Source organism: Heteronotia binoei, chromosome 11 (assembly GCF_032191835.1).
Source record: "Heteronotia binoei isolate CCM8104 ecotype False Entrance Well chromosome 11, APGP_CSIRO_Hbin_v1, whole genome shotgun sequence".
NCBI classification, from domain to species: Eukaryota; Metazoa; Chordata; class Lepidosauria; order Squamata; family Gekkonidae; genus Heteronotia; species Heteronotia binoei.
In genome coordinates this window covers 21,608,376-21,621,969 of record NC_083233.1, presented here as the reverse complement: position 1 = coordinate 21,621,969, position 13,594 = coordinate 21,608,376, and the positions used below count along the sequence as shown (strand labels likewise).

The following is a 13,594-nucleotide window of genomic DNA, read 5'->3' as shown; positions in this document are numbered from 1 at the left end:
TGCTAGACGTCTGTCTACTAGGCATCGAAACTTCCCGGAAGGAGTGTGAGCCGAGAAGGTTAGCACACTGACTTCTGTGTGAATCTGGAGATTCGGTGTCGAGGATATTTTCTGGCAAAGACCCATGAAGTGATGGGGACTGAGAATGGATATGTACGACCTTGAGAGGTACGGTATTGATGGGCACCAAGACCTCCGATGAAGTCGGTGCTGTCTGTACCGAGGCCGCGGTGTCGAAAGTCGGGTGCGATGTAGAAGTCATGGTGGGAGACTTCAAATCCGAGGACCTATGGCCCGTCTTAGATTTGGTTTTCGGTGATGTCGAAACCAAAGGATCTTTAGAAGTCGATTCTGTGCGATGTTTCTTTCTAGAATCGTCAGACTTTTTTGAGTGCTTCCCAGACTTAAGCTTGCTGGGAACCGAAGCCACGGAAGCTGCGGGTCGAGCCACTCCCTTTTGAGTAGATAGGGAAGATGGTGAGGTTTGGGATCCCGAAGTATGGGACATAGTAGGGCACAGTGACGACTCTAACAAATTACTTCTGAGTCTAGCCACGCGTTTTTTTCTTGCTTGCTTTCCAAACTGACTACAATGCAGGCAAGTGTCGGTACGATGGGCCTCACCCAGACAAAAAAGGCATAAAGAATGTCCGTCTGTGGATTGGATTTTTGTGGCGCACCGAACACTTCTTGAAAGTGATTTTGTCTTTCCCTTCCATCCGCCCGGGGGAGGGGGGGACGGGGAAGGAACGGGACGAAGGTAGAAAGATAATAACAATTTTTTTTTATAATGATACTGGTGAAGTTGAAGAAGGAGACGAAGACAAACGGTGAGGAGAAAGTGCAGGAAAACAGATGAAGATCGCAGTGAATAGAGGCCATGTGTGGGACTGCACAGAGACCACGATGAAGATCATGTGAACTACCTCTGAGTCACTCTCAGACAAGTGCCCGATCTTTGAAACAGCCCGGGACAGAGACATCCTTGCATTGAGCAAAGCCAAGATTCTGTCTCCATTAAGTACAGTAGTTGCTATTTTCCCTCTCCCTAGGGGATTCTGGCTTGCATGTCCTTCATCTTGAGATCTGGAGTTGTGGCTCATCTTTACAAAATCATTAAACGCAGGATGTAAAAGCGACCTCTGTTGAGAGTTCAGTTTGATGAGGACTTCAAGGTTCTCCTCTATTTTTCCCTCAGTGAATGAAACTGAAACTCACAGGCTGGAAATGAACTTAGGGATCTGAAGGCATCTTCACTCCGAAGGCCTCTGCAGCTTTTAAACTTTCAAACGCTGCCTGCCTACTCAATAGTTGGAAGGCTCAGCAGTATTTACTAGTGTGCCCTGAAAAGTACATATCCCAGTGATTCTTGTACCTGTGGAACTACTAAACACCTCTCAACAGCATCCCAGGGGTCAGTGTTTGAGGTGTGTCACTGACAGTGTGTATAGCAGGTGGAGTATTGCATTGTGAGCTTGGAGACCCATGTCTGAACTTCCTCTCTGCTATGGAAGCTGGCTGGGTGACCTTGGGTCAGTCCCTCTCTCTCTGAGTAACCTACCTCACAGGGTTGTTGTAAGGATAATGAAGGAGAGGAGAACAAAGTAACCCACTTTGGATCCCCACTGGGGAAAAACACCAGAAATAAAGAAAGTAAACAAATTAATTTAAAAGGCTCAGGAAAAATAAGTTTTTTGGGGAAGGAGAACAATTTATATTTGTTGAGACCATTTTGCACCAAGATGAAATTCACCCATTTCTAAACAAAACTCAGTGGGTTAGGTATGATAACATCTCTTCTGCACAAAAGTTCTAACAAGAAAATCATAAATTCTCAGCACTGACGTAGAGAATTAAAAAAAAACAACAGCTAAAGGATACTCCCTACATCCCTCAGATCTGGAGCAGAGAGAACCAAAGCCCAAGTTCTTACCATTTGGGACTGCAAACCAAATGTAAGTATTTTGGTTCCACAGAGTTTGTTAACCCATGTTTTGTTCAAATTTAATATAGGTATGACTGCAACCAGTTACGATAATGAAGCCAGCATAACAAATCAGAAGATCTCTTAATAAAAGCCTGATTATGTTCCCTCCTCTTCATTAGTGCAGTTTGTTTCCATAAATTATCTCAGAGAGAAAAATCATGCTACCAACCAGCCCATCACTGGTGCGGGTGGTGGAAAGAGAAGACATTTACAGTGCAATTTATTAAAATGCAAACAAAAACATGCCATCAGAGTTGTTTCAATTAATTTTAGCCTCTGTTTTATAAAGATTTAACTATTCATGCAAATAAAAAAACTGAATTAGAATGTTTTGGGGGAGAAAAACAGAAAGTGCTGACTCCTAACATAGCTTTACAACCCTTTTTAAGAACAGAGATAATTTTAAAAATAATAGCTTAAAATAGTTTTTAAAATTTAAAAACTAATAGTTTCCCCCCAAAATTACACTTTTATTACATTGTTTCAATTAGCAATTTCACCCCCTTCTACAAAGATACAAATTGCTTCCCCCCCCCTTCCCTGCACCTCTGGAGGAAATTATGAGATGATAGAAATACTAAAAAGACATAAACCAAATGCCAGACTGAACCTCAATTGAAAGCATACGTCTCCCTCATTTCCCAGAATGATTTGCTTGTGTGAACACACTGTGTATGTTTAACAATTCCTGCAAAGTGCGTCCAAAACATGTCTCTTGCCTATGGTTACACATATTGTTCAACCAGAATCCATTAGCTATCAGAGTTAATACAGAGAACTTCTAAGAATTTACAAATAATACATGTTTTCAATCTAAGCATGGCCTTGGCTTCCCTTTGAAGTCATTAGAGGAGAAGTTGTGGTATTACTTAAGCCATTATGCCACGACATGTGGAAAATGTTAGTTTGCAGGTGCACAGATGACTTAGTCCAGATGCTATGCAGCCACATCTGGAGTATAAACCACTAGAGTGGTTCCTGGTCTCTTTGTAGTGGAAATCGCATGGGTCAGGAGGAAAGGTTGAATTCACGAGCAACAGGGGCACAAGCATCACCAAAGAACGGACCAAAGGTTTCAAGATCCTGAAGTGGGCTTTCAAAACAAATCACTCTGGGGATCTGAGAGCAACTGTGGCTTGGCTCATAGTCGTGAACTCACTGTGCAGTTTTGCAGTGCGCATGCTCCAAAGCTCTGTGACTGTACTGACACAACAAACAGAATGCTTGTGTGTTTCTGCATTCTCATCAACGGTGGGGGCAGTTCTAAGCATGTATCTGGGATGCGTGTGCGCGCAAGGAAAGCCCTTGCATGAGCTCGGAAGGTTCCTTGTGGGCCAGGAAGGTCTATATCTGGCTAATGATATTGCTATGTCAAAAGAAAACTGCTTGGATCCTATCAGCAATTTCCTTGGATGGAAGGGTTTCCCTCCACGGAAGCCTGCCCTCCCTCCTCTCTCCCCATTTTGCTACAGCTCCAAGTGGCCTTAAAAGGCTGCTCCTGTGGGATGGAAGGAAGACCACCAAAAAAAGCTTGCAAGGGGAGTTAGTGATATGCCACAGAAAAGGAAAACTAGCAAAATCTGCCCTCTTTGTGTGGGTGGAAATTTGAGGAGGGAATCATCCCAACACCAGCTTCTAACAGCCATGCCGCTCGGAAAGACAACACAAGCATAAGAGTAATCCCATGTGGCCCAGGTCTATATAATATTTTTATATTTAGCAGATTTATATTCCGCCCTCCCCTATATGGGCTCAGGGTGGATTACAAGCATAAGAACAATTAAAATATAACAATAAAATTAATACTCTACACCAGGGGTGTTGAACTCAATTGTTATGAGGGATGGATCTAACATAAATTAGACTTTGTTGGACTGGGCCATGTTGGGTTGGGCCGAGCCATGTTGAGCCAGGCCATGTGTGTACCTATTTAAGATTAGGTAGCAGAGATATAAATGTTATAAAAAAAACACAAACACACACAAATATATATATATATTTAAAAACTTAAAACGTTAGTGCTCACTGGTCTTAAAAATGCTTTCTTTGTATTTCTGCCATGGGATCCAGGGAACTGGGCAAAGGAAGCTCTGGCTCTTTCCTTCCTTCCCCAGGGGATTGGGGGAGGTAGTCAACAGAAGGAAGAAACTTGGCTCAGTAGCTCTGCTGCGCAATTGAGAGAGCCTGGCAAAGCAAGCTGTTATGTAGGAGGAAGCGAGAGGGAGGGAGAAGGAAGAAGACGACAGCCAGTTGCTCAGGGGCCTGATAGGAGCCCTCAGGGGGCCTGATTCGGCCCCTGAACTGCATGTTTGACACCCCTGCTCTAGACTAAACAACACCACGTAACTCAATAAAAATATAATACAGGCGGGATGGGCACATTTTGCAGATTAAACACAGTTATCAGCCAGAGTATAATAATTCAGATGGCAAATCATTGCAAATACCTGAAAACCTTTTAGTAGGGACGCTGGGGACTGATCCTGGATCCTAGTGTAGACAAAGCAGGAACCTTTCCTTGCCAGTGAGCTATGTGCTCAATGCTTTTTGCCCTATCGAGCTTTATAGCATATGACAGGCTAGCTGGCTTGTAAGCCTTCTTCCTCCTATCCTGGAGTACCACAAGACTCCCTTGCCCATGCCACAGGTGTCTCACCCATGACCTAGCTACCAATACAGCTATGCAGGCCCACACTTGACTTTTTAAAAGCTAAACGTATTAAAATGATGCTTCCTCTCCCAAATTCACTTCAACCCCCGTGCCTGTGTGGGCTCTGCCACCCTGACACTTAAAGGGAACCCCCCCCCCCCAAACCTTTCTACTTGTTAACTATTTCTGCTGTGCTGGCTCTCATCTGTTGACTTCTCCTGTACCGCACAGCTTCATGCTTCCCTGCTTAGGCTGGCAAACTAGGTGCATACATGCCCCATAGCTCACACACATAAAAGACCCCCGTTCCTAACTAGAAAAGCAAACTGCATTCACCTTCTGATTCAACGTATTTGTTTTGTTTAATACATTATTTAATATTTCAATATTTTCTGGGATTTGGGTGGTTATGTGATTATACCTTCTCCCTTCTCTTTTTCCTGTTTATCTCCTTTTCAGAATATAAATATATATGTGTGTGTGTGCTTCAGCTGTAAGGATATGAAAGTGCCCTTCTAGATTACATTTACACTCTGTCTAGATTAGCCCTGTGTTACCAGAAATGGGATTTGGGAAGTTCCAAATCAGAATGCAATGGAGACCACAGTACTCTCATTGTTTGTCTGCAGCCTCTGCCAGCTAAAGGTATACTGCCTCTAAATGTGGAGGCTCCACTTTCAGCTCTCATGGCTAACAGCAAACAGTTAAGACTCCATTTGTAGTCAACGCCCTTTATTTTTTAAAAAATAACAATTTTGGGGATAGTGTGTGATGCATTATGCACAGAATTTCTTCCTCGTGTTTATTTTGAGCCTGATAAAAAATTACTTTTCATTGAAGCTTTCGCTCAAGTGGGTTCAAGTTCAAACAACAGAAATGTAAGCATCAGAAATTTTATGCAGCAATACAAACACAGGTCAGGCAAAACTTATGTTCCAGAGGAAAATCAAAATAAATTTCATACAAGATATAAATAGGAGTAAACACCTTGTATTTGAAGAGTCTTGAGCTCTGCAAACTTTTTGTGGGTTTCATCAGGGAAAAACAAAGTTCTTATATCTGGAAAGAAAAACACTGTTAAAAGCATTTACATAGTATGGAACTGGAATGCCATCTTTAATCTAGTGCTACACATAAATACAGACTGAGTAGGAAGGAGGGAATGTTCAGATTTCAAAATGTCCTCAGGGAAAACCTTCATTCCTTTAAATATATATATAAGCCTGATGTTCATGGTATGGACCATTCACTTCTGTGTCTCAAAGCCAAATGGACGTATTCTGGAATATCTCATGGCACAGTCTCTCCTGGAGAGGTACCATTTTGGGACATCATCAAAAGACTCCATGATTTAACGTTCTTCCATGTCAGCAAGACTGGGGAATTTAGATCACATAATCCTTCAGCATCCTGCCTTGGACCAGCCTTTTTTAATGGTCACAAAAACCTTTCAATTAAAACAGATCTAGTCACAAAGCCGTCTTAATATTAAGCGATGAATGTTTCCATTATATACCTTTTCCATTTGCAACTGAGTGAGTTTCCCCCTGCATCAGCCACTCCTTATGGCTACCAATCTCCATTTTCCTACCCCTAGAGACCTATTTCCCTCTTTCCTAGCTCTGATTTTTTTTTAAAAAGTATAGGTCATTGAATTATATTTCCAAATGCTACAAAGTAACTAAATTGTATTGAATGTGGGGATAGGAGAGAGTGATCTACCATCACTACCTTAGTGAACAGCTCTCTTGTGTTTTGGCCCAAAGTAACAAAAACCCAACAACACTCTTGCTATCAAGTTGTGGCTTTCTAGACCCATCTGGTAATTAATCTAAATCAAAATTATATGCCCCAGAAGTCTTGATACTCTGAACTAACTGTGAATAGAGCCCAAGGAAGCTGTCTGAGAAAAAGGTTGTGTTACCAGGCTCTGAATCTGGGATGGTAACTCACACTCTAGGGCAGGGTTGTCAAACTTATTTGTTATTAGGGCCGGATCTAACATAAAAGAGACCTTGTTGGGCCGAGCCATGTCTGGTTGGGCCGAGCCATGTTGGGCCAGGCCATGTGTGTACCTATATAAGATTAGGTAGCAGAGATATAAATTTTAAAAAGGACACAAATATATATATTTTTAAAACTTAAAACATGCTTAAAAGGTTAGCACTCATTGGTCTTAAAGGTGCTTTCTTTGTATTTCTCCCATGGGATCCATAGAACTGGGCAAAGGAACTGGGGGTGGAGGAGCCTCAGTCAACAGAAGGAAGATAGGCTTGGCTCAGTAGCTCTGCTGTGCAATTGAGAGAACCTGGCAAAGCAAGCTATTTCTCCCCCCTTCTTCCCCAAGGGAGGAGCCTCAGCCCATGGAGAAAATAGAGGCTTTGCTCTGTAGCTCCTGTGCACTTGAGCAAGCCTTGCAAAGCTATATATATATATATATATATATATATATATATATATATATATATATATATATATATATATATATATATATATATATATATATATATATGTTATGCAGAAGGAAGCTAGAAGGAAGCAGTTGACAGCCAGTTGCTTGGGAGTCTGATAGGAGCCCTCCAGGGGCCTGTTTCAGCCCCCAAACTGCATGTTTGACACCCCTGCCCTAGGGAGTCACACATCTGAGGGTGCATTCACACTACTTTACTGTAGTGTGTTTTGCAACTGGATTTTTTTTTTGCAATTCTTGCACAGTAAAAATCCAGTTGCAAAATACGTTATTTAGTGTAGTGTGAATGTGCCCATAATCAACACGTCCACCATTCAAGTTTGCTCGCTTCCCTAAAAGCTCTGAAGAGATCATTCCATTAAGCAATGCCTCAGCACAGAGCTCCACCTCTTTAGATTCCACTGCAGAGTGAAGGCCCTGGAACTACTTAGGCTTAGAACAGCTGAAGGCAAGTCCAGCAGCACCTTAGGGACTACAAGATTTGGGGGATATAACCTTCATGAGACAAAGATCCTTTTAGGGCTGCCAATCTCCAGGTGAGGGCAGGGGATCACCTGGTTTGGAGGCCCTCCCCCCTGCTTCAAGGTTATCAGAAAGCCCGGGGGGGGGGAGGAAATGCCTACTAAGCACTCCATTATACCCTATGGAGACAGATTCCCATTGGGTATAATGGAGAATCGATTCATGAGTATCTCGGGCTCTAGAGGGGCTGGGGTTTTTTTGGTAGAGGCACCACATTTTCAGCATCACATCTGGTGCCTCTCCTCAAAACACCCCCCAAAAAGATTGAACCAGGGGGTCCAATACTATGAGCCCAAGAAGGAGGTGCCCCTACCCTTCATTATTTCCAGTTGAAGGAAAGCATTTAAAAGGCGTGCAATTTCTAAATGGGATTGCCAGAACTCCCTTTGGAGTTCAATCACACCCTTGCTTCTGGCTCCACCCCCAACATCCCCAGATATTTCTTGAGTCGGACCTGGCAGCCCTAGCTCCTTTCGTTAGAAACAAGTCAAAATGGCGATCTCTGAATCCTTACATTACAGTCAAAAAGTGGAAGGGGTGTTCCAAAGAAGTCAGGTTGCAGAGGTACCATGTGTATTGTTATCTCTGCTTGACTGGAGCAGAGGGTAAATACTTAGGGGAAGAAAATTAGCATCTATAATAATAAGAATCCCGTGTCCCTGTTCAGCCCAGGGGGTGGGGGCATGCATTGTTTTGGATTTGTGAATGAACGCAAGTCCAGTAATCTGACATTGCTTAGACTAGGTTTAGGATAAGTATAAATGATACAGCTAGCCACAATACTGGTTGCGAGGAGATGTCTTGAGTGGGTAACTGCCTTATGTGATGATTGTTGCAAATGCCAACCACCACAACATGGTGTCACCCAGGGCTTTTGTAGCAGGAACTCCTTTGCATATTAGGCCACACACCCCTGATGTAGCCAATCCTCCAAGAGCTTACAGGGCTTTTCTTACACGCCCTGCTGTAAGCTCTTGAAGAATTGGCTACATCAGGGGTGTGTGGCCTAATATGCAAAGGAGTTCCTGCTACAAAAAATGCCCTGGTGTCACCCCATCCTCCCCTAGAGCTCTGAGGGCTTCCTGTCCCATGTCTCTTCCAGATTTTAAAGGAAGAAGTTAAAAGGAAGTATTTTCAAAAGAAAACAACAGAAACAGGCACCTAGTCAGTCTCTGTTCTCTTGGACCAGCTTGGAATCAGCACTTAGTATGAACACCTCCTTCCCTGTGAGCACAGTAGAACCATTCAGAATGTCACAGGCTAAAAATATTACATAAAATCATCACAGAATTCTCAAAGTGGATTCCTGAGGTAATGAGCTACCCATTCAACATGTCAAAAGCAGTGACAGAACTTCTTTTTAAAAATACATATATGCCATGTGAAAACAGAAACCTCTCCATGACTGCTGTATTACTAGACTAGCCCCATATGAGGACTCAGTAGGGTTTTGGACTTTGCCAGAGCGACTTTCTTTGTCTTTAAGAGCTGTCCCTGGTCCTGCTAACCGTGATTGGCTTGGGAACTGGCTTCCTGTTTGTCTGAGATCTGCTCCACAGCCCACTGCTAGTTAAGAGTGACTGTAGGTTAAAGGTAAAGGTAAAAAGGTAATCCCCTGTGCAAGCACCAGTCGTTTCCGACTCTGGGGTGACACTGCTTTCACTATGTTTTCATGGCAGACTTTTTAAGGGATGGTTTGCCATTGCCTTCCTCAGTCATCTACACATTTCCCCCAGCAAGCTGGGTACTCATTTTACCAACCTTGGAAGGATGGAAGGCTGAGTCAACCTTGAGCCAGCTACCTGAACCCAGTTTCAGCCGGGATCGAACTCAGGTCGTGAGCAGAGCTTGGATTGCAGTACTGCAGCTTACCACTCTGCGCCATGGGGCTTGCTTGACTGTAGGCTGGTTCCCCTCGAATCTTGCCCAGCACCCCAAGAGCTCCAGCACAGCCGCAACAGGAGACGCTGTGGAGCAGTCCCAGCAAGTGGGGATCAAGCCCAAACTCTATGTAGGTGTCTTTAAAAAAAAAAAAAATCAATTCCAATGGCCAAATTTATCCAGAATCCCCATACCCTTGAACAACACTACTGAAATTCAGTTCCTCGAAAGAACCTCAGCCCGGCCAATGCCTGCCTCTTGTACGAGTCAGGTACGCTGTAAAATTTCAGTGATGCCTTTAAATCTGAATGGTTTCAAGCTGCTGTAAACTCCTGCGGCAATCAAAAATAATCTGTCATGGGACCGAAGGGTATGCGAACACTGCCACAGCCTGATCTGATGTTAGATTTATTGAAGGGTAAATCATGTCATTTATGCATCAATTCACAGGAGGAAGGGGTGGGGGGAAGCAATCCCTCTGCAGTTAATTTAATAATAGTCTGGAAACGAATGATTACTGTTTCAGGTGTACCAGCGTTTACGGCACAGTGGATGGCCTTCTCCAGCAGCCAACCTTACTTGCAAGAGGACTGGGATTAACCAGCACTTAGTTTAAAAAAAAAACAAAAAAACCTGTTCAGGATACATCCAGAAGTGGGTTCAGGTGAAGCAAAAACCCATTCTGTAGAGTCCTGGGGAGTCAAAGCGAAAACCCAACAGCCTCTCTCCTCCTAACATGCAGCCTCCTGCAAAAGCTTACTGAAAAGAGACATTCTACTCACAGATGAAACAAAAATGACATTTCCTGTGCAGAAACCGAGCACACAAACACAAGGTGTTTCAAAAATAGTACTGTAAACAACAAATTGAACACAGCACCTGAACACACAATGTTTAAAAATGTGACAAGTCTACTGTTGTAAACAGTACTCAATAAATCAATGGTAAGTGTGTACATCCATAGGAAAACAGGACAGTATAAATGCAGAAACATATAAAACATAAAAAGGAGTTAAATACACATGACAAACTACAGATTGCTGGTCAAACTCATATTAAGGAAATCTTCATCAGACTATTTCTGGGTTATTCAGTTTACTCTATATTAAAAGTTCCCAGTTCAAGACAAGGGGCCAAAAAAAGGGTCTTTCATCCTTGCTGTATGAGATGCAAAATATTATCAGCTGATATTATTTGCATCTCATTTAGCAAGAGTGAGAGAAAACTGGAATAAAACTGGATAACACAGAAATGGTCTGATGAAGATCTGCTAAAGTGATGCTAACTGGAAGCCAAATATGGCTCTGTGGCAGGCCACATGTGAAGAAGAAGAGATTTATACCCTGCCCTTCTCTCTGAATCAGTCTCAGAGTAGCTTACAATCCCTTTATCTTCTTCCCCCATAACAGACACCCTGTGAGGTGGGAGAGCTCTCCAGAGCTGCCCTTTCAAGGACAGCTCTGCCAAGCTATGGCTGACCCAAGGGCATTCCAGCAGGTGCAAGTGGAAGAGTGGGGAATAAAACCCAGTTCTCCCAGATAAGAGTCCACGCACTTAACCACTACGCCAAACTTTATTCCCCTTATTCAAGATACCCAAGAGCAGGATAAGGTTCAATGTGGGCAGGGAGAGACAAATTGTTATTTTGTGCATGTCTGGTGGAGTGGCACATAGACATGCAGTAGTTACACAGCTCTTAAATTAGTTATTTATAGTTAGTGTTAATTATAGTTAGTTGATGGAGCCCTGTGAATGTTGCTCTCTGCAAGCTGTGGAGTAAGTACCACCAACTAACTCTTTTTTGATGTTTCATTATTTTTACATTTATACTATTTATTTTCGTATATTTAAACACATATGGCTATACTGAATATTTTGTACAAGTGTATGCTTACCACTTTTTCATGTTCATGTGGTATTTTCAATTTGTAGTTTACAATACATCCCTGTTTTTATATATCTTTTGCGCTGGGTACTTTGCTTTCATATGTCTTCTCAAGTTCCTATGCAAGCCCATTACAAACAATGCCCAAAAGCAAGAGCAGAATAATATGCTGTATTGCGACCTCCCAAAGCCTCACAAAACATCTAAAAAGCCAGCATGGTAGAGTAGTTAAGAGTGCTGGGTTAAGGCTACTCAGCTTCAAATCTCTGCTGCTCTCTGAAGCTCTCCAAACCTGGGCCAGCCACTGTTTTCCAACCCCTAACCTTCTTGATGCTGGAACTGCTGACCATAGAGTCAGCAAGGCAAGAGATGAACAGAGGGAGCTGGTTTGCCATTGCCTGCCCCTATACAGCAACCCTGGATTTCCTTGGAGATCTACCGTCCAAGTACTAATAAGGGCCAAGCTTCTGAGATCAGATGAGATCAGGCTAGCCTGGGCTGTCTAAGCTACTTAACTAGATAAAATTGTGACATGTAGATTAAGAGCTGCCTACTCCACTGTTAAAAGATCTGAAACTGTGGTCCAAGGTGGAGACAGTTTCTACCAAATGGGAGGAGAGAAGCAAGGCAAAGGTGGTCTCATACATTTATAGGAATTAAAGAATACCACCTGATCTGATGTGGCCTACTACTGATAAAAAATATCCTCACTGGTCTGGCAGTTATATCTCTGTGTATAGACATTTTTGTCCCTCCAAGGAGCTCAGGGCAATGTACATCTGTGATAGAGAAAGAGATGGCTGGAGTCTGTGGTTCTGACAGGATTAGTTAGACAGGTTCTTCTTCTGAGAGAAGAGAACAGTCTTTTAAGACAAAGAAGAAATATACGCTACTGACGGCAGCTCAGAACAGAAGGAAACTAAGTTTGGTGGGGAAACTCTGCCTGGGAGTTGGGAAACGACATCACTCTCTTCCTCATTGTATCCCTACAACAACCATTTATGGAGTACATTAGGCTGAAAATGTGTGACTGGCTCAAGTTTACCCAGCAAGCTTCCAAGGCAGAGTAGGGATTTGATCCTAGTCAAACGCTTTAAGCACCACACCATGAAGGCAGTCTCCCCCTCCTACCACAAGCCACGTATCCCCACCTTCTCATCCTTGGGTAAGTGTTGCATGGTGGTACAAGGGTGAAATTTCCTGTCCAATATCACTCAAGCCCCAGGTTCAGGAACTTCTGTAGGTATACAGACCTTTCCCTTTGCTATGACCAGTAACCAGTAACAGTGGCAAGAACATACTCCTTTAATCAATGAGTAATTTAGTTGTGGAATTCACCGTCAAAGGTAGTGACGGCTACTAGAATGGACATCGAAAACAGGACAAGACAGATTCATGGCAGAGACTACTAGCCATAGGGGTCAAAGGGAACCTCCACTGTTTCTGGTGCTGGTGGAGGTGGAAAGTGCTGTCAAGTTGTAGCTGACTTCAGGTGACCCTATAGGGTTTTTCAAGGCAAAAGATGTTCAGAGATGTTTGACATTGCCCGCCTCCTTGTCCTGACCTTGGTATTCCTTGGAGGTCTCCCATCCAAAGGCTCAGTGGTAGAGCATCTGCTTGGTAAGCAGAAGGTCCCAGGTTTAATCCCTGGCATTTCCAACTAAAAAAAGGGTTCAGGCAAATAGGTGTGAAATACCTCAGCTTGAGACCCTGGAGAGCCGCTGCCAGTCTGAGTAGACAATACTGACTTTGATGGACCGAGGGTCTGATTCATATGTTCATATGTTCACTAGTCAGGGCCAACCCTGCTTAGCTTCCAAGATCTGACAAGATTGGGTGAGCCTGGGCAAGGAGACTACATTTAGAGAAGGCCTCTACACCCTGTTTGCTGGCCCTCTGGGACAACTGCCACTGTCTGAAACAGGATGCTAGAATAAATGGACCTCTGGTCTGATCCAGCAGAGTTCTTCTTAAGGTCTTATGGTCCTTAACAGACCACAATTAATAGCAGGCAGGTATACCTATCGAGTCTGAGATAATTCCATTTTCCATCATGTCTCATCATTCTGTTCTTTTGGGAGGTTGGTGGGGAACCTCCTAAGATCACATCACATTCTCATTATGTAGGTCATCGCTGAGGTTATATGTTTTCTAAACTGGCAGTGATAGGCCCTCTGATATTTTAACAGGGCTGCCTCA

The 13,594-nt window shown here is 43.2% G+C and overlaps 1 protein-coding gene across 3 annotated transcripts in view; it reads right to left on the bottom strand.

The window, feature by feature from the left end:
- DACH2 (dachshund family transcription factor 2) overlaps positions 1-13,594 on the bottom strand; it is a 506,599-nt gene that overhangs the window by 228,817 nt on the left and 264,188 nt on the right. The window contains exon 3 of one of the 3 annotated variants that reach the window (XM_060249310.1): positions 5,625-5,696. The exons of the other annotated variants lie outside the window; for them this stretch is intronic. Coding sequence (XP_060105293.1) covers positions 5,625-5,696 — 72 coding nt within the window. The remainder of the gene's footprint in view (positions 1-5,624; positions 5,697-13,594) is intronic. 3 annotated transcript variants of the gene reach the window in all.